Source organism: Microtus oregoni, unplaced genomic scaffold (genome assembly GCF_018167655.1).
Source record: "Microtus oregoni isolate MIOR12 unplaced genomic scaffold, Mior012 000023F_ref0000262, whole genome shotgun sequence".
Classification (NCBI taxonomy): Eukaryota; Metazoa; Chordata; class Mammalia; order Rodentia; family Cricetidae; genus Microtus; species Microtus oregoni.
In genome coordinates this window covers 1,167,051-1,191,221 of record NW_024543082.1, presented here as the reverse complement: position 1 = coordinate 1,191,221, position 24,171 = coordinate 1,167,051, and the positions used below count along the sequence as shown (strand labels likewise).

General features: G+C 37.0%; 1 protein-coding gene and 1 non-coding gene across 22 annotated transcripts in view; both read right to left on the bottom strand.

The window, feature by feature from the left end:
* Positions 1–24,171, bottom strand: part of Dlg1 (discs large MAGUK scaffold protein 1) — a 190,771-nt gene that overhangs the window by 43,293 nt on the left and 123,307 nt on the right. For all 21 annotated transcript variants that reach the window (XM_041673109.1, XM_041673111.1, XM_041673112.1 and 18 more), the window contains 4 exons: positions 16,891–17,011; positions 12,717–12,873; positions 8,035–8,137; positions 1,082–1,196 (listed from right to left, as the gene is read on the bottom strand). In XM_041673109.1, the coding sequence (XP_041529043.1) occupies positions 1,082–1,196; positions 8,035–8,137; positions 12,717–12,873; positions 16,891–17,011 (496 nt within the window). The remainder of the gene's footprint in view (positions 1–1,081; positions 1,197–8,034; positions 8,138–12,716; positions 12,874–16,890; positions 17,012–24,171) is intronic.
* On the bottom strand, positions 2,708–2,911 carry LOC121462090. Its single transcript, XR_005976262.1, has one exon. It is a non-coding gene; the product is annotated as a small nucleolar RNA SNORA73 family (small nucleolar RNA).

The following is a 24,171-nucleotide window of genomic DNA, read 5'->3' as shown; positions in this document are numbered from 1 at the left end:
GAAAAAGAAAATGTAAACATTATCTATTGTCTATTTTGATTAGACATTTAAAAAAACCCTCCAAACTCCTATCCATAGGAGAACTGTGGTAAACAGACTGAAATCCAAACATGAATTCTTTTTTTTAAAAAAATATTTATAAGCCGGGCGATGGTGGCGCACGCCTTTAATCCCAGCACTCGGGAGGCAAAGGCAGGCGGATCTCTGTGAGTTCGAGACCAGCCTGGTCTACAGAGCGAGTTCCAGGACAGGCTCCAAAGCTACAGAGAAACCCTGTCTCGAAAAACCAAAAAAAAAAAAAAAAAAAAAATTTATTTATTTATTTATTTATTATGTATACAATGTTCTGCCTGTGTGTATGCCTGCAGGCCAGGAGAGGGCACCAGACCTCATTACAGATGGTTGTGAGCCACCACGTGGTTGCTGGGAATTGAACTCAGGACCTTTGGAAGAGCAGGCAATGCCCTTAACCGCTGAGCCATCTCTCCAGCCCCCCAAACATGAATTCTTTTGTCCTAAGCTGAAAATTGAAAATTAAGGTAAAATCTTTCCATGCTACCCAACACCTTTTTTTCTGGGGGCGGGGAGGGTAATTTTTGGCGCAGAGTTAATTGCTCTTTGGAAAGAAGTCAGTTTTGGACACAGTGGAATGCAGTTGTTCTCTACGTTTCCTTTCTACAACACATATGTTAATGGCCTAACTAGTTTTAGAGTTTTATGTAGTCTTTCACAGCATTACTTTTCATTTTGTTATTGTATGTGCAGGAGTACATGTAGACAAATTTAACCCAAACAAACTTATGCAATCAATTCTAAAACATCAACCTAAATTTTTTAGCCCACATTTATTTTGCCTTTCTTTATACCATTATTAATTCAAAGGGTCACATAATCTAAATATTAAAATTATAATATCCTAACTCTTGAAAGACAAGTCTGAAAGTCACTCATGGAAATGTTTTTACTGATTTGTATTGAATTTTTCTATAGTAAATTCAAGTCAGTCACAGTAAAAAAAGAACAACTAAAAGTCTGCATACATAAATGATTAAGTGACGTCACAATTGCAAGTAAATCTCACCTGACGTAGAGAGATCGCTTCTGGCTAGTTCGGAGAGAACCCGACCCTGAACTAATGCTACTGCTCATCAGTTGTTCCCGTAAGTCATGGATTTTAGCTTCAAAACGACTGTACTCTGATGGGGAAAAAAAGAAATAAACTAAGAACAAGTTTCTTAAAGGTAAAATGTAAACTATATAAAGTGCCTTTAAAACTGACCTAATGACCTAAAAACTCTAAAATTAGTAGGTCATTAACTTCTTTTTTTTAAAAAAAATGTTTTATTGAGCTATATATTTTTCTTCATTCCCCTCCCTTTCACCCTTTCCCATGGTCCCCATGATCCCAATTTACTCAGGAGAGCTTCTCTTTTTCTACTTCCCATATGGATGAGATTCATGTATGTCTCTCTTAGGGTCCTCTTTGTTGTGTAGGTTCTCTGGGATTATGAATTGTACGCTGGTTTTTCTTTGCTTTAGGTCTAAGTACATATGATATGATATTTGTCTTTCTGGGTCTGGGTTACCTCACTCAATATGTTTTCTAGATCCATCCATTTGCCTTCTGATTTTAAAATGTCATTGTTTTTTTCTGCTTTGTAGTACTCCACTGTGTAAATGTACCTCCATTCTTCAATAGAGGGGCATTTAGGTTATTTCCAGGTTCTGGCAATGCTGCTATGAACATAGTTGAGCACATGTCCTTGTGGTACAAGTGAGCATCGTTTGGGTATACACCCAAAAGTGGTATTGCTGGGTCCTGAGGCAGGTTGTTTCCTCTTTTTCTGAGAAATCACCACACTGACATCCAAAGTGACTGTACCAGTTTGCACTCCCACCAGCAATGGAGGACTGTTTCCTTTACCCCACATCCTCTCTAGCCTAAGCTGTAAATGTTTTTGACTTTGGCCATTCTTACAGGTATAATATGGAATCTCAGAGTTGTTTTGATTTCCATTTCTCTGATGGCTAAGGATGTTGAGCATTTCCTTAAGTATCTTTCAGCCATTTTAGATTCTTCTGTTTAGATATGTACCCCATTTTTTTATTAGATTATTTGTTCTTTTGATGTAGGTCATATGTAAGTATAAAGTATGTCTACAAGTTTAAAACAGAAGCAAGGTCTAACTCTACCAGAAATTAGAACTGGCTAGTGGAGGATGTTTTTGTTCAAATCATATTTGATCCACTAAAAGAAAACTCAACGAATTAAATAACACTAGCAGTTTTCATTATCTTTTAATTCAGATGTAAAATTTAAAAAGCAGGACTTGAATATTCCAGTTTTCAGTTAAAAATAGAAATCTACAATAATTAATGTTAGATACTTTGATTGCTGTAATTTTCCATGAGAGAAAAACTCTCAAATACAGAACTTGTGCAGTTAGTAATTATAGAAAAATATACCTGAACCAGATAGTTGAACTAAATTTAACTAGTTTATAACTTAAATGATCACCAAAATAAGAAAGGTAATCAAAAGTAACATTCATGAAATTAAAAAATTTCAAATTTTTTTGAAGCTATTTTAAACCATAGTATAATTCATAATCTTTTTTTTTTGAAAAACAGGGCATTTTTATTTCATAAATAAATTCTAATCCAGTTTCCCAATCACGCAGTCTCATTCCTCTATTTCCTGGTTTAAGACTGTTTCCTGCATGGTTTGTCTCCTCAGTCACGGTCCAGAGGACTCTGAGAAACCATAGGAATATGCAGGCGCAGACTCGAGGCCCAGCTTCATCTCCAACGTCGTGGAACAGGACTGTACATCATGGGGCAGGGCCCTATGCTCCCCTACGCCACTAGGACAAAGCCCGGGGAGAGTGACCTCCCGGGGTATCCATGTTGGATAATTCATAATCTTATGAATCAGAATAATGTCTTCACAAGGGCACGCCAGAAGACACACTCTTGAAATGATCAGCTGATGTTACACGAGCACTTACAGAGCAGTGCTGGGATCTGCAGAGAGCAGCAAACAACTCAATTCCCTGGCACTGTGAACCTGGTCAAAGCCTCTGCTCAGTCAGAACATTACTGCAGTCTTTTTCTGACCCTGAAAAGTATCCTCTGCTGCGTCCACACAGGCTGAGGCTGGGCAGCTCTGGCAGTAAAGTTACAGATGAGGACCTCCGATGCCCCTGTATAATCTAACTAGATTTCATCTATCTTGTTACTACATTTGCTGATTTTACTGTCTTTGACCACTTGATGAGGGAGGGCCGCCTGATGGTCACTTCCCCTTCCAAGTGAGTTCTTCAAACTGAATACATCACTTACTTTTTAAATTAAAGGAAAAAAAAAAACCTATTTATTTGGTGTGTTGGGGGAAGGTATACATATTTCATGGATCCCGTGTAGGGATCATTTGACATCTTGTGGAAATTGATTCTCTACTGATGGAGGAAGGTCATTGGCCAATAAAGAAACTGCTTGGCCCTGTGGGTGGAGTAAACAGAACAAAATGCTGGGAGGAAGAGGAAGTGAGGTCAGAGACTCCAAAGCCCTCTCGGGGAGCAGACGCCTGAGAGAGAGACGCCATGCCCCACTCCCGGGATGAAGCTCCGACCCAGGATGGACTAGGCTAGAATCTTCCCGGTAAGACCGGTGCTCACAGATTATTAGAGATGGGTTGATCGGGATGTGAGAATTAGCCTGTAAGGGCTAGGGCTAAAGGGCCAAGCAGTGATTAAAAGAATACAGTGTCTGTGTAATTATTTCGGGGCATAAGCTAGCCAAGCAGGCGGCTGGGGTGTTGGGGACGCAGCCCCGCCGCCGCCCTTATTACTTCTTATGGCGCCCCACGTGATGGACTAAATCCACTTAAAAAACCTGAGAAGGCTTAAAAATAAGGGAGAGCGAGTTTAACACAGATTTTTGCTGTTTGTTGGTGGTGTGCTGTAGAGAGATTTCCTAATTCGGCAACAGTAGCAGAAAAAAACGCTGTGTCATTTTAAAGCGCGACTTCCTGGGGCTGTGCCGCCATTGAGATCTCTGTCTGGCTCCTGCGGGAGACAGAGCTTTTGAATAGAGCATTTGGAGTAAAGTGCTATGATTTGTTTGATGGCAACTAGACTCGCTGTGTTCTCGGGTCTGCTCTGCTTGTTAGAGGCAAGCATGCGCTTTCATCTAAGAGAGGCTTCCTGACTCAGCTTTAGCTGCAAAGCCTGCACCTCATTAAGAGGTCCTGCCACGAAACACTTAAACAGTGTTGACGAAAAGCTGAACGCATGCTTTTCGGTTTTCAGCCGTAGCAGGAAAAAAGCTGCGCCGTTTAAAAATGCCGGCTTTCTGGGCTGTCCTGCCAGGGCAAACTCTGACTCTTTTACGCAGGCGGTTTGTGCGGGGTTTGCAAGCACAGGCTGCTGAAACTCGCTTTCTGGCTACAGCCATGAGGCTGGAAAGCTAAGGAATGGGCTACATCTAGCTGGCAAAGCCACGCCTTTAATCCTACTGATATTGCTTGGTAAATTAAAGACTCATGTGGTCAGAAAAAGAGAGATATACAGTAAAGAGAGATTCAAAGACAGAGAAAAATTCTAAATGGTTTAAAGTGTGTTAAAAATATATGCAGACTAAAATTTAAAGTTCTTAAAGTAACAAAAAAAAAAGGAAGAGAGTTGTTGTGTGTGGTAGCACACGCCTTTAATCCCAGTGCCTAGAAGGCAGAGGCAAACAGATCTCTGTGAGTTCAAGGTGTAGTAGGGGCTGGAGAGATAGCTCAGTCGGTAGAGCATGAGACTCTTAATCTCAGGGTCGTGGGTTCGAGCCCCACGCTGGGCGCCATTTGAAGTAGTAAGGGCGGCGGCCGGGCTGCGTCCCCAACACCCCAGCCGCCTGCCCGGCTAGCTTATGCCCCGAAATAATTACACAGACACTTTTTTTTTTTTTTTTGGTTTTTCGAGACAGGGTTTCTCTGTGGTTTTGGAGCCTGTCCTGAAACTAGCTCTTGTAGACCAGGCTGGTCTCGAACTCACAGAGATCCGCCTGCCTCTGCCTCCCGAGTGCTGGGATTAAAGGCGTGCGCCACCACCGCCCGGCAACACTGTATTCTTTTAATCACTGCTTGGCCCTTTAGCCCTAGCCCTTACAGGCTAATTCTCACATCCCGATCAACCCATCTCTAATAATCTGTGAGCACCGGTCTTACCGGGAAGATTCTAGCCTAGTCCATCCTGGGTCGGAGCTTCATCCCGGGAGCGGGGCATGGCGCCTCTCTCTCAGGCGTCTGCTCCCGAGAGAGCTGTGGAGTCTCTGACCTCACTTCCTCTTCCTCCCAGCATTTTGTTCTGTTTACTCCACCCACAGGGCCAAGCAGTTTCTTTATTGGCCAATGACCTTCCTCCATCACTCTACTGTGTGGATTTGAGACTGAACTCAGGTCATCAGGCTTGGTCACAGTGCCTTTACTTGCTCAGCAATCTTACTAGCCTATCAAGCAACTAACAGTAGTAAAGACTCACGATATCCTAACTTAGTAGTTTACACTTAGTATCATATCACTAATTTGAAGCAGAAACTGTTAATTTGGCCAGTGTGTCTTGTTCCAAGTTGGATTTGGGATTTGGGACTCATCATTGCTTGAGTCTTTTACTTTTTGGCACAAGATATCACAAAATAACACAGCATCTTCCCTGCCTGAGTCTGGGAGCCAGCCATCTGTCCAAACAGCCTCAGATTTTAATGAGGTATTCCTCACTAGAAGGCAAAACCTAGGGACTATGCATGCTCATTGCTACTACGGTGTGACTGGGCCAGGACCCTCAGTGGTATTATGTATAACGAATATGGATATTTGTATATGCATATAAAGATGTTTATGGTTATATTTGTTATTTATATTTACATAACCTGAAAACTGAGCTCATACCAAATTTTTTAATTCTAACCCAACATTACAGAGTTAATATTTAGCTCTTTCCTTTCTGTGTAACTCGTAAAAATCATGGGTAATAAATACTGGCGAACCATGTGTGCTCACTTTATGAAGTTTCTGTACATAACCAAGCATCTGCTCCTTCAGGAGCCACTATTTTCCTGGCTGTGCTGACTACTCACACCAGGATGTAACCTGACAGGAAGTCCTTCTGGTGGGTTATGCTCAATGGACAACGATAGCACTTCTTACGCTCTTGGCTCCAAAACGTGCGTATTCTGAGCTCAATTTTCAGGTTTCTCTATGGAGAAACACTATGAGCGGCAAGTGCATCTATTCAATATGGGGTATGTGCTAGACTTAGGTAAAAGTCAATGGGCATTAAAAAAAAAAAATCAAGACTTTATGTGTTCTGTTCCACTGTAACAATCCTTCCTGTTAGCAGAAAGTTCTTATGAATGTATTAAATTGAAATTTCAAACATTTACTTTCTAAAGGATTTTTTAAATAAAAAATTAAATCAAAATATAAATACATCACTTCTGCCTTCCTTTTCCTCCCTCTACCCCCTCTAACATCCTTTCACTCCCTAACCAACGGCTTCCTTTTATTACTATTGTCACACACACAATACATAAACGAACAAGTACAAACTGCCAACTATGAATGTTACATAGACACATTTATTTTCTTTTGAAAACATTGCCATTGAATATTTTCAGCTTTTCTCTATCTTTGTTTTATTTTGTTTACTTTTATACTGTTTTCCTCACTGAATTTATGCAATGTCTGTTTTTTTTTTTTTTTTTAGCTTTATTAATCTCTACCATGGTTCTTCTACTCTGTAGTTTTCTTTCAAGGCGAATGCATAAACTGCTATGGAAGCTGAGGTTAAACTTCACATCATATGTTATCTGTTGATGAGTTTTGCCGCTACTTTCTGCTGTTTATTAACACCTTCATATGAATGCTCAGGTTAGCTAACTTTAAAACTATATATTACTCTTGAGTTCAATTTTGCTGCACTAGGAAAATAAAAGTAAATATAATAACATCCGGTAATTATATTTCTTCTAGATGCTAAATTATAGACTATTTAATGCCTAAATTATAAATTATTTAATGTAGTTTCTTCAGCCACATCATTTTTTCCTTCCTCATCATGTTGTTTATGAACATCAACAAGTATGCTACTGTGTATTCTTCTGGGTGTTCAAACTGGTCAATTCCCTGAGGTTTTACTAGTTAACCACTAACGTTGATGCCTACTAGAATTTTACACATGTTTACTATAGTATTACCTCAAATTTTCCATTATTACTTTTTTCCCTTAGGAATCTAGTCAAATTATTTCATGATGCTTTATTATCTAGAAACAAAGTGTACCATAAACTCCATTATTCTATTTTAAATACTAGAAAAATATCATAAACTTGGTTAATAATTATAATGTAACTTAAAAGAAAACACTGAGTAACTTTATTTTCTTTGGCAGCATTACTATTTTTACTTACGGTCTTTATTAATCTTTCAAATCAATGAATTAGTAAAAACAATATTAAAATGTGTTAAGTTGGAAGTCAAATTAAAAAGAAACTTGAAAATTAATCCAAATAATGGTTCAATCACAAAGCAGTTGGCAGAGGAAGTGTCCTCAATCTTAATGAAAAAATACTTCTGGCCTGGAAAATAAGTTGGTTTAGACGGGACAAATACTGGATTAGCAAGTTAAAACAAACATAAAAGAGTTAAGGTTATAAATGAAACATTATTAAGGGCTGGGAATGTAGCTCAAATGGCAGGTGCTTGCCTACATGAATAAAGCCTGTGTCTTGATCCTCAGCATAGTATAAAAACAGGCATGGTGACATTCAACCATAATTCTAGTATCTGGGAGGTAGGAAGGCAGGAGGAGCAGTTCAAGGTTATCCTTAGTTACACTGAGTTCAATAACAGCCAAGGCTACATGAAAGCCTGTCTCAAAAAAGGGAAAAAAAGTTAAAAAACGTAAACATTGCCAAGAGGAAGAACTTAAAATTAAAATAATGGAAATAACTAAAATGTACAATAGTTATAGGTAACAAGGACTGTATTACCTTCAGGTCGATATTGTGCAACGATAGTGACAGCCTGGCCTGCATTTTTTAATGCTGCTGCTGCTTGTTCATGACTCGCAGCTCTGAGGTCAACACTGTTTACCTATAAAGAAAATCAAATACTAATGTAAGAAATCAATGGTCTGTTATGTGGATAGGTACAGATTAGTTGCAGTACCTTTATTATTTAAATACAATGTACAGTAAAAAAAATACATGATTATTTTAAACAATTTGATTCACTAAAAATACTTTATCAGTAAGAGAAGTAAGTCAAACATAAAAGGATTTCAGAAGGCTGGCTACCCAGCTAATAATACGGTATCAGGATGATTTCTAACTGGTTTTCCGAACTGGGGAGATGGCTCAGCAGTTAAAAGCATCGCCTGCTCTTCTGAAGGTCCTGAGTTCGAGTCCCAGCAACCACCTGGTGGCTCACAACCATCTGTAATGGGGTGTGGCAACCTCTTCTGGCCTTCAGACATACCCACAGACAGAATATTATATACATAATAAATAAATATTTAAATATAAGAGAATTAGAATATTGTATGCTTAATAAATAAATTAATATAAAAGAGAATTAGAATATTAAAAAAAATCTAACTGGTTTTCCTCTGTAGAACCAACCATGCATTTCTTGGATAAAGTCCTCTTGGCTACAATGCATGACTGTATGTTTCTAGATCCACTCTATTATTTTGTGGAGGGTCCTAACATCTATATTCACAAACGTAGCTTTCTTGTTCTGTCTAAGTCCAGCCTCATAGACTGAGTTAGGAAAAAGTTACATTTCTTCTGATTTGCTGGAATTTCTTATTTTTTTTTTAAAGTTTCTCAGAGAAACTGCCTACATTGGTGCCTTTGATTTCTCTTTAAGCTCCACATATATAATCCACATACTATAAAAATATATTTATATTGGTACTAGAATCAAATCTATGACTTTGTGAATGTCAAATACATGCTCCACCACAAAATTATAATCCAAGCCTTTGATTAGTGATTTAGTGTCTGTCTTTCCTTGCTATAGATCTCTTAAAATTTTTGGTTTATATCTTTCCCAAATTTATGGAAAGTGATATATGTACCAAATCTCTCTTTCTCTGTGTGTGTGTATATATTTTAGTAACCATTTTTGTTTTAAAGTGTATTTTCTTATTATTTCTGCTTTTGATTTTTATCTAATGATGTACTTAAACGTTTGTCCTGGAGTTTTTAGGCTGTGTTCAATTTTGAAGATCTTTTTGCACATTTTCCTCTTGCTCCTAAATATCTTTCTATTTTATTTTCATGGCATTTCCTCAGAGAGGACTCTAAGCATTTACATGTCAATGTCACTGATGTATATTGCCAAACAGTGCTGATTCAGGTGAGTCTTGCACTCTCTGGAGTGGTCTGGACTGTGCTGTTGGGCTGTGCTGCTGCCCCAAAACATTTTGGCAACATAGTATGTCAGTGACCCACATAAGCTGGTCTCACATGGGCAACTTAAAATTCTCTATTTTTGCTCTGAGTTTTTCACACCAAAGCCTATGCCAACTGAAAATGTACTTTGACTGAAGGTGTGGAGTGAAGGTCCTAAGCTAATTTTATTTTCCCAACTAGCTTAACACCAATTTGTCCTTATCACACTATAACTTATTTTTAAAAAGACCAAACTACTGTATCTCTTCACAAATGTAAGATAAAATAAAACAAAAGCCCCTATGACTAATTAAGATGGAGGCATCTGACAATTATATGCACTCATGAAACTACTTAAAGAACATATGTATTCTTTATCTAGCCCCAATTTGATTCTTTGTGAATTTCATATCACGTACCCCAATTCTACTCATCTCCCTGTGTCTCCATAACGTCTCTCTGCCCTTGCACCCTCCCCCGCCAAGAAAACAAAAAGTAAATGTAATAAAAGACAAAAAATTAAAGTGTCCAAAAGTGACAAGAGGACACCAATGGTCGTTCTCATCCTTGACAGTAGTGAGGGAGGAGGAATAGATGGAAATAGGAAGACACCACTAAAGAAAACTTTACTCAGCATCTTATGGTTTCTTGTAGATTGGGGAAACATAAAATTTCTAGGAAGTCCCAAGGCAAGTCTATGCCCAACCTGTCAACCTTATTACCATGGATCTTGACTGAGTATTCAGATAAATGTTTGGGCACTGAAACATAAGCATTAAGAAGGATCTAAGCATCCCTGAATTGTAGAGGGTATTCCCAAATATAAGACAGTAGCTGTGGTAGTTTGAATGCAACTGGCCCGCATTACCTCATAGGGAGTGGCACTATTAGTAGGTATGGCCTTGTTGGAGGAAGTATGTGTCTATATGGGAGCAGGCTTTGAGGTTTCCTGTATCCAGGTTATCGTCCAGTGTCTCAGTCGACTTCCTGTTGCCTGCAAGCCAAGATGTAGCCAGCACCACATCTGTCTGCACTCCATCATGCTCCCTGCCATGATGATAATGGACTAAACCTCTAAAACTGTTAAGCGAGCCTTCTCAATTAAATGTCTTCCTTATAAGAGTTGTCATGGTTATGGTGTTTCTTCACAACAATAAAAAACCAAACTAAGACAGAAGCCTACTAAATTTAGCTTATAATAATATTTAAAGCAGTTAAAATACTAAAAACTGACACTGAAGAAGCTTCACGGTGTTGAAAATTAACAGGAACTCTTTACTTTCAGTTGCTCAGGGAAAAAAGTGTGCCAAGACAGGTGAAAGAAAGCCCTCCAAATCAGGGCAGACAGAAGATAGAATGGGAAACAAATATTCCCGAGGTAGAGAAAAAACGGTACGTTCAGAGAACACAAAGAACTACAGCACTCCAAGAAGTGGGCAGTTGAGTTATAAAATTTGGGATGGTGTCAGTTCAGCTGTAAAACATGAGAATTTTCAGTGCTCAGAAAATGCTTACTTGATCCTACTCTTAAAAACCAAACAAAAGCCAGCAAAACAAAACAACCCAGCAAAAACTCCTACTAAATTAAACTGAAGCTATAACAAAATACAGTACAACTACAGATTATGTTCATACAACTTGATTCTGGCAGCCTAAGATACGAAGCACTCCCTAGTCCTAGAATTAATCCCTGACATACAAATTACTCTCTTACAGAATAATAACATATAGGATTTACTTCATACTTTAAACAATTCTGGATATTAAATTATTGAGAAAGGGAGAACAAGAGAGGGGGACAGGAGGAGCGATCCCTTTGGTTCCCACCCACAGTTTGCATGCCCACCCCTGCCTGCTAATAAGAGAGAGGAGGGGGGAGGGAAGGTCAGAGCACAACTTGCTACAGCTAGTTCTCTCTTTCCACCTTGTGGGCCCAGAAACTGAACTCAGGTCATCAGGCTTAATAGCAAGTGTCTTTCACCTTGTGTGTCCTATTTCATTTATTATTTTATCCAAAATGTCTCATGATAGTTTAGATTATAAGACAAGCAAAGATGGAAGAAAATGTAACTTATCAAGACAGAGAGAAGTTAGGTGAGGGTGGAGACACATGCCTGTAATCTCAGTACTTAGGAAGGCAAAGGGTATCCATGAGTTGCTGGCCATGCTAGACGACACTATAGAAAACAGAAGGCCAACTAGGGTTTTAATGAGAACCTGTTACTAAAAATGATTATTATTATGATAAAAATGCTAACAGCTGTAGAGACAGATGATGTTGATGATGAGTTTGCAGACTTTGAGCAAAGGCATAAAAATTACCAAAAATGAACAAATTGAATTGCTACGAAAAAATTACTAGATTTTATTTGAAAAACTTAGCAGTATAGTAAAATTAGCTAAAGAAAAATAGGAAACTTGAAAATAAGTCAAATCAAGTTTCTAAGCTGAAACATAAAGACAGGAAAAGAAGAACATGAGGAAAGACAGACTCTATCATCACCTGTGTAAGAGTATCACACAGTCTAACAAAGACATGGGTATTCTGAAGAGATACTGACCGAGGAACTTCCAAAACTGATATAGGGGATGTGAGATGGCAAAACAGGTAAAAGCACTTGCCATGCAAGCTTGTTAACCTGAATTTGATATCCTGAGTCCATAGAGGAAGAAAGCTGACTTAAGAAGACTACCTACAGCAGGCGTGCTCAACACCACTCATACCCAATAATTTAAAAAAGTGCTGAAAAAGAAAAAAAAATGTTGAGCGTTCTATATTCAGTGAAATTATGAGAAATGTAGGTGAATAAAATATATTTAAAAAATCAGTACTGAAGGAAAAGTTAAAAAAAAATCAAACATTATAGGGTAAAAAAAAGCAAAGATATGAGACTAGAATTACTAATTAACTACTGTTATTCTACCTGGGGATGTAGTTCAGTGGTGGGGCAGGTATGTGGATCTGAGGCCCTAGGTTCAGCCCAAGTGCCACAAATAATGGTAATCATTATATAACAATAAACACTGTTAGGCTGGGAGGAGGCAGAAATTTTTTTTTCTCAATAAAAAAAAAAGAGAGATAAAAAAAAACAATAAACACTGTTAGATACAGAAAATGTCAGCTTGGATTAAAAAAAAAAACCCAAAAACACCAAATAAGACTGAACTCCACAATGCGTATCAAAAGTATACTTTTAAATTATTTTTAAAATTTATTTTTTAATGATTAACAGCTCACAGCAAAGAAAATAAAACATCTAATTATCAGATCTTACCGATATAATACGATCTCCTTTTCTGAGTTCTCCACTGAGATCAGCAGGTCCTCCAGCCAGGATGAAGGAGATAAATATTCCTTCTCCATCTTCACCTCCCACAATGTTGAAACCAAGTCCTGTTGAGCCACGATGAAGAACAACTTTTCTAGGTTCTCTAAAAGTTAAGGAAAAAATTAAATACCTTAGAGATTTTATGTAAACTTGAACATTCTTCGCAGAAGAGCATCCTACTGATGACTCCTGTGAGGGGAGGAGATTCTTCTATGGAGCCCTGGCTGACCTTCAACTATCTGGTCTCAAATTCATAGCAATTCTGCCCAGTCTCCTGAGTATGAAGATTATAGGCATGTGCTACTAATACCTAACAACACACAAAGCTAAAAGGAAAAAAAACAAAACAAAGCCCAAATCAAAACCCAAATGTTATATAAAAGATTTCTTAAAAGTCAGGTGGTAGTGGCGCAAGCCTTCAAGCTCAGCACTCAGGAGGCAGAGGCAGGTGGATCTCTGTGAGTTCAAGACTGGCCTGATCTACAAAGCTACAGAGAAACCCTGTCTTGAAAAGAAAATTTTCTCAAAATTACAAGGAAAAGAGAAATAAAAGAAAAAAAATAAAATCTAATTTTATATAAAAGCAAAAAACAAAACAAAATCCCAGTGGTAAAACTCAAGCAAACAAAACCAGGATAATAATAAAAAATAAAATAATATGAAAGCAAGAAATAATATATGGATTTGGGAAGAGTTGGGAAGTAGTGAATTTGATCAAAACATTTTATGAATATTCAAAGAATAAAATAGTATTAAAGGTAATAGAAAGTAGTATATATAGTCTATCAAGAGAGTTTGTGTGCACTGTTGTCTGAGAAGTCATCAAGGCCATTATTTCTCAGGTAAACAGAGCAGCTATCTCTTTCGCCCTTCTTTTAGTCGCAAAGCCATGCAACATTCAACTAGTCATTACAAACTATTCCCTTTTGCTAAGGAGAGGGCTCAACCCTTCTGACCTCTGACAGAGAAAGACCTTAACAGAACACATTCCTGCCCTCCATTCTCATATGACCTACCTGGCCATCAAACAAACATAATGAAGATATTTGGAGGTGAAATCAGAGACCTCATGGGCATTATGGGTTGCCCTGCCAACCTGGAAAACACCCATCTCCAAATTTTTTAGATGAAGTAATTAAGCCTCTTTAACAACTGGGCAAGACTGTATGCACCAGTGGTCCTAGCTGCTTGCAAGGCTAACGTGTGAGGATCTGAGACCACCAGGCATCACAGGCAAAGTCCATCTCCAAACAAGAGCAGCCTTCCTGAATTTTATTATCCAAAATACAGAAGATTTTTTTGTATTCTGAGTGTTCATCACTTTTTTTCAGAGAAGGGCTCACTATGTAGTTCTTATTTGGCTTTGAACTCAGAGATTTGTCTGCTTCTGCCTCCCAAGTGCTTGTAATTAAAGGCTTGCATTACTATGCCCGGCCCTGTTTATTACTTTACAAAATGAATTTTATGATGGATGCATTTACTTTTTTTCTACACATCAAAACTCTCTGGATTGTATCTCACCATGGATAATTTTCACAACTGCTGGCAGTTAGAGTTATGCGAAAATCATTCACATCTCTCTTACAGTAAGATCAAGAAAGTGCGAGCAGCAGATCCTTTTAAATTTGATGAAATACAGAATTCCACTTGACAGACATTACTCTTAAGAAGAATACAGTATATTGGCATGCATCTAAAAATTTTAATATACTTTTTCTAAAACATAAAAGAAAACAATTGGTTATAATAGCTGTGAGAGTTAACTATTACTTTAAGGTGACATAGTGTTTTATCAATCTTCTTACATACTGGCCAACTCAAAAATTGAAATAGTACTTTCTACATATTTATGGTGTTTACAAAGTTATTTTTCATATCAAAGAAAAATGTCTAGTACATACATCTGTATATATACCTCTATATGGGAGAAAATATGGACATTAAAGGGAGGTAGAGCAGGACGAGGGGCACGTGAGTTTCACCATGGTAGACAGTGGATTCAGGATGCAGGGCATGAATTCAAATGTGTGAATTGTAAATTAATAGAATAATTGTTTTCTGGAGGAAAAAAAATTATAAATGTAAATATAATCCACGAATTGCAGTCCAACAGGAACTGTCATTAAACAATGTAAATTAAACCACAGGATACTTCTGGGACTCTCCAAAGCAACTGGCAGTGATGTGAAGTATTTTATTTGCTCACAAAGCTAACACACAAACAAGTTACATATAGTCTCAGAACTCCACCCCTATCTATTCCCAAATAGATGGCTCACAGCAAGCATTGAACAGACATGTGAATGTCAGTGTTTTCATAGAATTGTTTACAGTAATCAAAAGCTGGGAACAAAGTTAAGTGGTAACCAATGGATGAATGAATAAACTGTGGTTTGAAAGTGTGAAGAGGCATGGGTGCACACAAGCGCGCGCGCACACACACACGCTATTACTTAGAAAGATGAAGAGCTGATATATACTAACCCATAAGTGAACCTTGGAAACTAGACATACTGCTTGGTTCTGCTTACATGAATACCCAAGAATCAAATTCATAAGACTGAAAGTAGACTCAAGTTATCAAGAGCTTGAGGATTCATCTGTGATGATGAAAATGGTTTTGGAAATGGCTAGTGGTAATAGTGGTACACTGAATATAATGTGCCTGAAATATACACTGTGAAAATGACTAAAATTTTAAATATATGAAAGCTATATTAATCATCAGTTTTCCTTCTAGAAATAGGCACTATTAGCAAATAACAAAAACAGATCAGTTGAGAAGTAATGCTTATAAACAATAAGCACTGACTACTCATTTAAAAAACAAGAATTCTATTCTTTCTATTAATTGTCATTACTAGCCCGGCTAAATGTTTCCAACACTTAACTCAGAAACAAGAAAAACACTTCTATACTAGAGACTTTTCTTTTTAAAGACTTATTATTTTCCTTTTATACATATGAATTCTTGCACAAAAGTATGGAAGTACATGTCATGCGTTTGGTGCTCACAGAGGCCAGAGGCGGCATCAGAACTCCTAGAACTAGAGAGACAGGTGGTTGCAAGTCACCATGTGGGTACTGAGGCGAGCCTAGATCCTTTGCAACAGAAGCAAATCCTTTTAAGAACTGAGCTGTCTCTCTAGCTCTGAACCCAGTTTCTTTTTCTTTTTGTTGACAGAAACCTTGTCTCGAAAAACAAAAAACGAAACAAAACAAAAAAAAAAAAAAGAAAATTTGGTCTTCAATTTTTTAAAAAGATTTACTCTTGTTTTAAAATAAATTATTTTATCAATAAATGCTTGATTTATGTATCTATTTTATATACTATATATCCAGAGATAAAGAGTTTAAGAACTAAGTCTACTGTTGGAAGTCTACAGAGAAAGTAACAATTCAAACAAACACAAAGGTTCAAAGTAAACAATGATTACAATGATGAAAGTAATAAAAACTAAGATATTACTGAGGACATACATGATGCTAAATGCAGCAGTTAATATAAAGTACTTGTAAAAATACACAATGTCTCATGACTTCAATGCGTAAGATATTTTAACAAGGAGTTAAAATATTTCTATTTCATCAGAATCTTATAGAACTTCCTAGAAATAAACTTTGTGCAGTTACTACTATTAGATGAAAGCCAATTTGGTATCAGAGTATCGACAATATATACCAAGCAATATAGTCATCACTTGTTCATTTCTGAACACAAATTGCTTACTATAATATTCTGTAACATATATTAGAAAAAAACAAAGTTAGCTTAAAGGATGGACGTCTTAGTTTAGTTTTATCTAAGCTAATCTCTTTCTTCTAATAAAAACCAAACCAAACCAAAAAGAGAAGCAGAGTTTTGATCTGTAACCCAGCCTTGACTGAACCCACAATCTTCTTGCTTCAGCCTTTTCAGGGCTAGAATACCAGCTGTTTACTAGCATACCAAACTACTGAAGCTAGTTTTAATGAAACGTACCTCGCCTTAAGACGGTAAAAAGCAGTATTTTAGAAAGGAGCAGAAATTACTTATTAGCCCTAAAAAGTATGGCTCTCTATTGTGGCTAATCAAAATGGTACTTAACAGTTGTAAGAAGATGAATATTAAGTGCCTTACCTAGTAATCTCATCATCTCCAAGCACTGCTTTAGAAATGGGTGAGTATCTGGCTGGTGACGCTGGTGTCTGGCCCAAGTAGGAGGATGGGCTAACATGGTTATCAATAGGCTGAGAAGAAGCTACAAAATAAATTGAGAAATACATCAAAAATGAAAGATGCCACTTAGTACTTTGATGTGAACTTCATAAAATTAAAGTAGAATTCTTTTTGCTGCTTTGTGTAACAGAATTTAGTAGAGAATATTTGTCAGCTAAGAACAATGTATAAGCTTAGTTTTCAGGTCAAAACTGGTTTTAACATTCAGATCAAAGAAGCTAATTTATTTCACTTGCACTCTTGAGAATATACTACAAAGGAGTTTCATATATGCTGATGTGCAAAATTAAATACAGGAAAGGTTAAAACTGTCACAGAAAGGACTAAAATACAATGTATACTAGTAAAAAATACTATTATTGTTATATGTATAGATGTGTAGCCTGCATGTATGTTTGTGCACCATGTGCATGCCTGTTTTCCACAGAGGCCAGAAGAGGGTGTCAGGTCCTCTGGGACTGAAGTTACAGGCTTTGAGCTACCAGTTTCTTAATCACTGAGTCATCTCTCCAGCCCCTTTAATTAAGAAGCCATTTGTAGACTTAAAACAACAACAACAACAACAACAAAAACCACAGAGACTCACATATTTATTGTGAATGGAGGCCAGAAGTGTAAATTTTAACTTAAAAATAGTTAAGAAAAGCCTTATACCAGGTTAAAAACTGTCAACCCAACCTGTACCTATTTTTAATTATGTCCACAAAGAGTGGAAAGCTGGTAAAAAGCAAAAAAATGTAAAGTCATTTGTTGTTTCATTTTCGTAATAGTATCACACACACATTATTCAAGAAAAACTGTAACACAGAGTTATACTGCAACTCCTGAACACACTTTACAAAGACCCAGGCAAGAAACACTTTAGCTATTGTTTACAAAGAAACCAACCATCCTTGAATTATCTGAATCATTGCCAAAATACATAGAAAGCGATAAAGCATTTCAAACTAGCTGCAAACTAACATTTTTATTACTAACCATTAGCTTTTCCTTTCACCGTCCTACTAAGCATTCTGTAAGATAAAGAACTATGAGGAGTACACAAGTGCAGAAGTCATTAGTGAAGCAACTATAGTGGCTCTGCATGGAACTTTAAATAATGAAGGGGTCTGAATGAAAGACAATGGGAAAAGACGGAACTGTATGGTATAAGGAGAAAATAAATACTCTGTTAAAAAGCAAGCAGCATCTATACATGTCTCTATATCATCAAAAATTATAACTTGGACATCTACTGTATCTACTTGTATCACGGGTGTGCAGAGCCTAACAGCAATCGTTTTCTCACTAAATGATTCCAAAGATATTCTTTTACAGTTGCATCAAAGTTCTTCTTATCAATGGTTCTCAAATTTAAAGTCCGAAGTCCTTTCTGGGTGATAAATGTTTATTGATTTTTGATCTTCAAGTTTCTTTGCTGTATTATCATGTTTGTATGGTTTTTTTTTTTTTTTTTTTTTTTTTTCGAGACAAGGTTTCTCTGTGGTTTTGGAGCCTGTCCTGGAACTGTATGTATACATACATAAAATTTGTATGGAACAAAAATAAAAACTAAAAACAACAACAAAACAAGTAAACAAGCAGAAAGTGAGAAGATAGAAAAGCATGACTGTTGTAGTGTCAGAAATTACATCGGATATGATTATGAGCTCTGCCATTAGCAACAAGCATACTTTTATTCCTGCACACCATATTTTGGTCCCTGTTCCCCAGTCCAAGACAGAGCTTTTCTGTGTAGCACCAGTTGTCCTAGAACTCACTCTGTAGACCAGGTCTGCTTCTGCATTCCAATTAAAAGCGTGTACCATCAAGGCAGATATACTGATTGTGGCTTTCCAATTCTCTGCAGATTCACGGACAACTTACATAATATATATATATTATTTTCTTCAGTATTCTTGCCAAAAGGTTTTTTTACTATATAGTAAACCAACTGTTTGCTAACTCTGATATCTGTTCACTTATATCCTGCCTTTTCGAGGTGGGAGACACCCAGGACAAAAAGCCAGACAGACGCCAGCCAGCCAGAGGTAGTGAAAGTAAAATGTACAGAAGAAAGAAAGATAATTAGCCCCAAGGCAAAAGGCAGATAAAGAGAAACAGGTAAATTTAAGTTAAAAGAGCTAGCTAGAAATGTGCCTAAACTAGACTAAACATTCAAAACTACATAGTCTCTGTGTCATCATTTGGGAGCTGGTTGGTGGCCCAAAAAGAAAAAACCTGGTACATACATATTAAAACCTTGTTTCAGAAAAAGTGGCTGTGTATGTTGTTAATATGTATGCTTCATACATAATCTAATTTGCCTTGCCTTAGAAAACTAGCAATACCGAGGCAACTTAAAATACAAAAGGTAACATGTTAGCAGCAGAAACATTTTTAGAATGTCCACTAAGTTGCCAAGATATTACAAACATTGCTGGATCAGGGTCTCACATTTGTAATCTCAGCACTTGGGAGGCTGAAGCAGGAAGATTGCCATGGATTGAAGGTTAATTCTAGGTTGCAATGTGAGATGCTATCCCCAAAACATCCCCACAGACAACACTACTATATTGTTTATCCATTAAAAACTATCGCAGGGGCTTAGGAAAGAGACCAGTCAGAAAAGTACTTGTCGTATCAGCCTTGGGACCTGAGTTTGAACTTGGAAGTGAGCAGATCCCTGGACTCACTGTGTAGCCAACACAGCCTAATTGGTGAGCCCAATTTCCAATAGGAAAACCCTGTCTCAAACAAAGAAGGTGGGTGGTTCCTGAGGAACAACACCCAAGACTGACATCTGGCCTCCACAAGCACATACATATATGTACATATTCAGAAATATATACTCACACATATATAAAAAAGGATTATCTTTGGGTTTTATTACTCTGCCATTAAAATGTTTGTAATCACAAATTTTTAAAAATAATTGGCTATGCACATTATGGAATACATTTCTGTTTTCAGATAACTTATAACCAATTATCTTATTTCTTAATGTTCTTTTGAGATTAAGAAAATTATAAATGATTAATAATTCATGCTTTGTGTTTGCTTAACAATTCAAAATTGTCTTTGCATTTGACAGTAAGAACCAGAGTGTGCTTTTGTCAGCTAGTAATGACAAGCAGTGAGTACCTTAAAAGTACTTACGAAGTAATGCATGCATTTGGGCAAGTAAAATTTGTAGTCTATGGTCTTGATGCTAAGTTTTTACATTCCTCACTAGAAGTAGGGAACAGAAAAGCAAGCATTCACACGCTTCCTTCATCACTTTGAAGGTACGTGGCCTGAGCCCGACTGCCTTTGCTTACACATCCTACATGTCGCCACACAGCCAGAGTGCCCACTGCTGTCTTTGCTCAGACATATTCAGACAGGAACATTCCTGCAAGTTTGACTTAGTAATTACATGATACTTCATCTATGAATGTGATTCTCATGGGCGGTGGGTGTCACAGGAGCCCTCAGTGTGGATGAAGAAAGAGATGTTAAAGTGGGGCAAAGATGCAAGACTTGGTCTAGTTCTTGTTTGTTGTGGCGTTTCACTGACTGCTAGCATTTGTCAGTCAACAACTCTGTATTTCTAAGGGAAATATGAAGCAATTAATTGTGCTTATCATATTTCTAAGTGCCCCTTTTGTCCTTCGTTATCCTAATGTAACAGAAAAAAATGGATACACATAAAATAATTTTTTGTGTCATATTCAAAGCTTTCAAAATGACCACACAGGTCATTTTGTTTCATTTATTTGTCAAAGTAGCTGATTCCAAGTTAAGGAAATTTTGATGCAGGCTGACAATATTCTTGTATTTTGTTTTAGATTGTAAGCTTAATGATAGGAAACTATATCAATGATTTTGCAGCAACTATTGTTGTATACCTTTGGTGCTTAATAAATGTCCATAACTATTCAAAAAGGAATCATAATCTGTTTAATAAATAGTGCTTGATCACCGGAATATCTGTTTGAAACAAATGTATTACCTATAAAAATTAAATCAAAACATTATCAGGCTTAGATTTTACAGAAAAAAACCCACAAGGCTTTTAAGTTCCCTAAAATGACTGTAGGATGGGAAATGATCTCAATGAGTTCTGAAAGAATGAATCATGAAAAAAAAAATGCTCTAGGGATGGTGTGAGCAGCAGCTGCCACAGCGACGAGAGCAGTGCTCAGGTCGCTTCATGACATGCAACAGAAGGCTTTTTGATTCTTACAAGGTAGGTCTCAAGTCTGATATACAAGATGAAACAGACGTCACAAGAAACGCTGCCTACACTGTGGCTTGTGAAGACTGTATGCATGTGGTAGAGGGGAGAAACAGGAACTCTGTGTATGGTGGCAGTAACAAACATTATCGGCATGTAACAAACATTCCCGGAGGGAAACATAGAATTGAAGGAATTCAGGATAAAGCACTGAACACTTCACATGATGGCATAGCCTGTGGGCCGGAGGCCAAACTTGATTTCTTGCCTCCAGTAATCAAACTTTGTACTTCAGTTGCTGATATAAAGATTAGATTATTTTACTAGCCATCTTCAAGATAAAAATGAATACAAGCTTTTGGAGAGTCAGCCAGATTTGCTGAATAATTTGGTGTTCCATCCCAATTTAAGCCATAAAATTGCAAGTTTAAATGATGACCACAGTTGCAGGGTTTGGAAGCAAAAGCAGAGAGGCCACTTTTTCCTTCATTCTCCTCACGAGTATGGCATATCCAGGATGCTAAGTGATGGTTGTGAAGAAGAATGAAACAATCTGGCTATTTTGTCTCTTCAGTCAAACAGATCAGTGCTTAAAGTATACTTTAGAATTGGTGCTGTTGCTGGAAATCACTGGGCAATGGACATTTTACTAAGTCCTGTTCACACGGAGCAAGCAATTAGTGAAAACTTGGTTGCAGTCACCTGTTGTCCTAGTAAAGCGATAGGTCAGTTTCAAATGCATCACTGAGGGTTCTGTAGCTGTTGGAGCCGTTCTTTACTACTATGTGCAGTATTAGGCTATCACAAGTGGTTGCTTTGGGTGACCAAACCATAAAATAAAAATTTCTCTATAATTATTGATCCTGTACTTTGTGATCTCAGTAGATATTTTGACTAATTTCTTATAAAAATATCTTAGTTGTCTTTCCTGTTAATAAGCAAAATACTCATTGTTCAATTAATTTGATTAAAATAAAAATTTTATTAAAAAAGTAGTAACAGAGGAAAAGTAAAACAACTTAGGTGAAGAGAGTTGCAATTTCTTGAATTCTTAAGACCTCCTGCAAATCAGTAAGAAATAGACAATACTAACTGAAAAATAATAAGGGCTGGGGAGATGGCTTAGTCAATAAAGCGTTTTGCTATGGAAGTCTGAAGACCTGAGTTCAGATCTCCACCACACAAATAGGAAAAGTTGCGTGTGGGTAGACAGCCAAAGCTTTAGGGGCAGGAAAGGACAGGAGAGAGAAGTGAATCCCTGGAGCTCACTGGTGTGGATCTTTGAGTTCCAGATTCAGTGAGACCCTCAAAAGACAGGGCAGACAGTGACAGGAGACACTTGACACTGACTCTTAGCCTCATAGGCACACCTACATACATATATGCATGCACACACACAGGAGTATGGAGAATTTAATTTAATGGTATAAAAGATATTAGTCAAAGTAAAAATCACATGAAGGTGATTATTAATCATTAATCACCTAGAAAATACTCTGGTTTCTCTTTAGACAATGTAAATTTTTTGCCTTATCACCAGGAAAAATGAGTGAAGATCAGTATGAAAATAATTAATGTATAACTAAAAACATATCCATTATCATCTATAAGTAAAAAAGATTAATGATTTCAAGAGCTAAAGATGCAAAAACCCAGACTATAAAGTGTTTCACATCTTTTGCTAATTTGTCTATGGTCATAATACCCTAAACTCACCAGATCTCATCAATTTTTTTGTAAATTGTTTAGTATTATCAGCTAAAAATTATACATATATATTCATACCAGCTCTATAACACAGTAATGTTCGTCTTAAAAGAAATTTGGTATATATGTTCAAAGGAAATATGTAAACTGGGCATGGTGGCATATACATGTAATCAGAACCAAGGAGACTGAGGCAGGAGAAGCCTGAGTTGAGTGAGATAAGCCTTGGTCACACAGCATAATTCTGTCTAAAACAAATAATGATGGTGAGGGAAAAAACAAAATAAAGAAACTAATCAGAAAATCTGCTGTTTGTTCATATAATAGAACACTTCATAGTAGTAAAATAAGAAAACAAATCACCAAACTGATACCATCACACAGATCTCAAATACCTTTAAAGTAAGCAAAAGCAGCAAGTTTCAAGAATACAAACAGAAATCTAAGAACAAGGAGTAGATCTAAAATATCTACATATAACAAAGTAACAAACACACATAGACACACTGTCTTTTTAAAAACAAGATTTAATGCCATCTCTCCACACTTGACCAAGAGAGTCCCATCTTGCCTAGTACTTTTCCTATCTATTCTCTCACTGATACTTCTTTCCTCACCTCCTGTATTTTACATGCACTCCTTAATCTCCCAGAAGAGAACTTTCTCACCACTGTACTTTCAAATCTCCAGCTATGTTCTGCGTTGAGGGGACAGGAATGAAGACATCTGAAACATGTTGGGAAGGAAGGGCCAAAAAAACGGAAATGCGAAGAAGCTAGTATCACCAGCAAAGCATAAAGCCTAAGCTTAAAAATCCATTAGGAGAACAGAGCTATAAAGAGGCAAAGAAATGAACTCAAATCACTGAAGCTCAAAGGAGGTAGAACTGATAAGAGAAGTGACTGAACTGATGGTTGTGAATGATTTAAAACTGTTGAAGTCGATGAAGGTATCAACAATTACTGAAAAGATCTAAAGTATTAGAAGGACTTATGTACTCAAGCTGAAGTGAAGGGTAGGAGAGAAAGCAAGAAATCAAGACACCGGAAAGTCAGGGTTTATAAGAGTTAGTGTAGCTTTCTGTCATCTCTAAGAATGGCAATGTGAATAAATGTCACAAGAAAGATAATTTAAGTGTTCAATGAATAAAGTCCGATCTGTAAGGGAGACTCAAGATGATAATAAAGGGAATAGGTAGTAAGCTGAAGTGCAAGGTCTGACAAGGGCTTAGACAAAAACTACTTATGAAAAATAAATTCAAATACTTAAAACCCCAC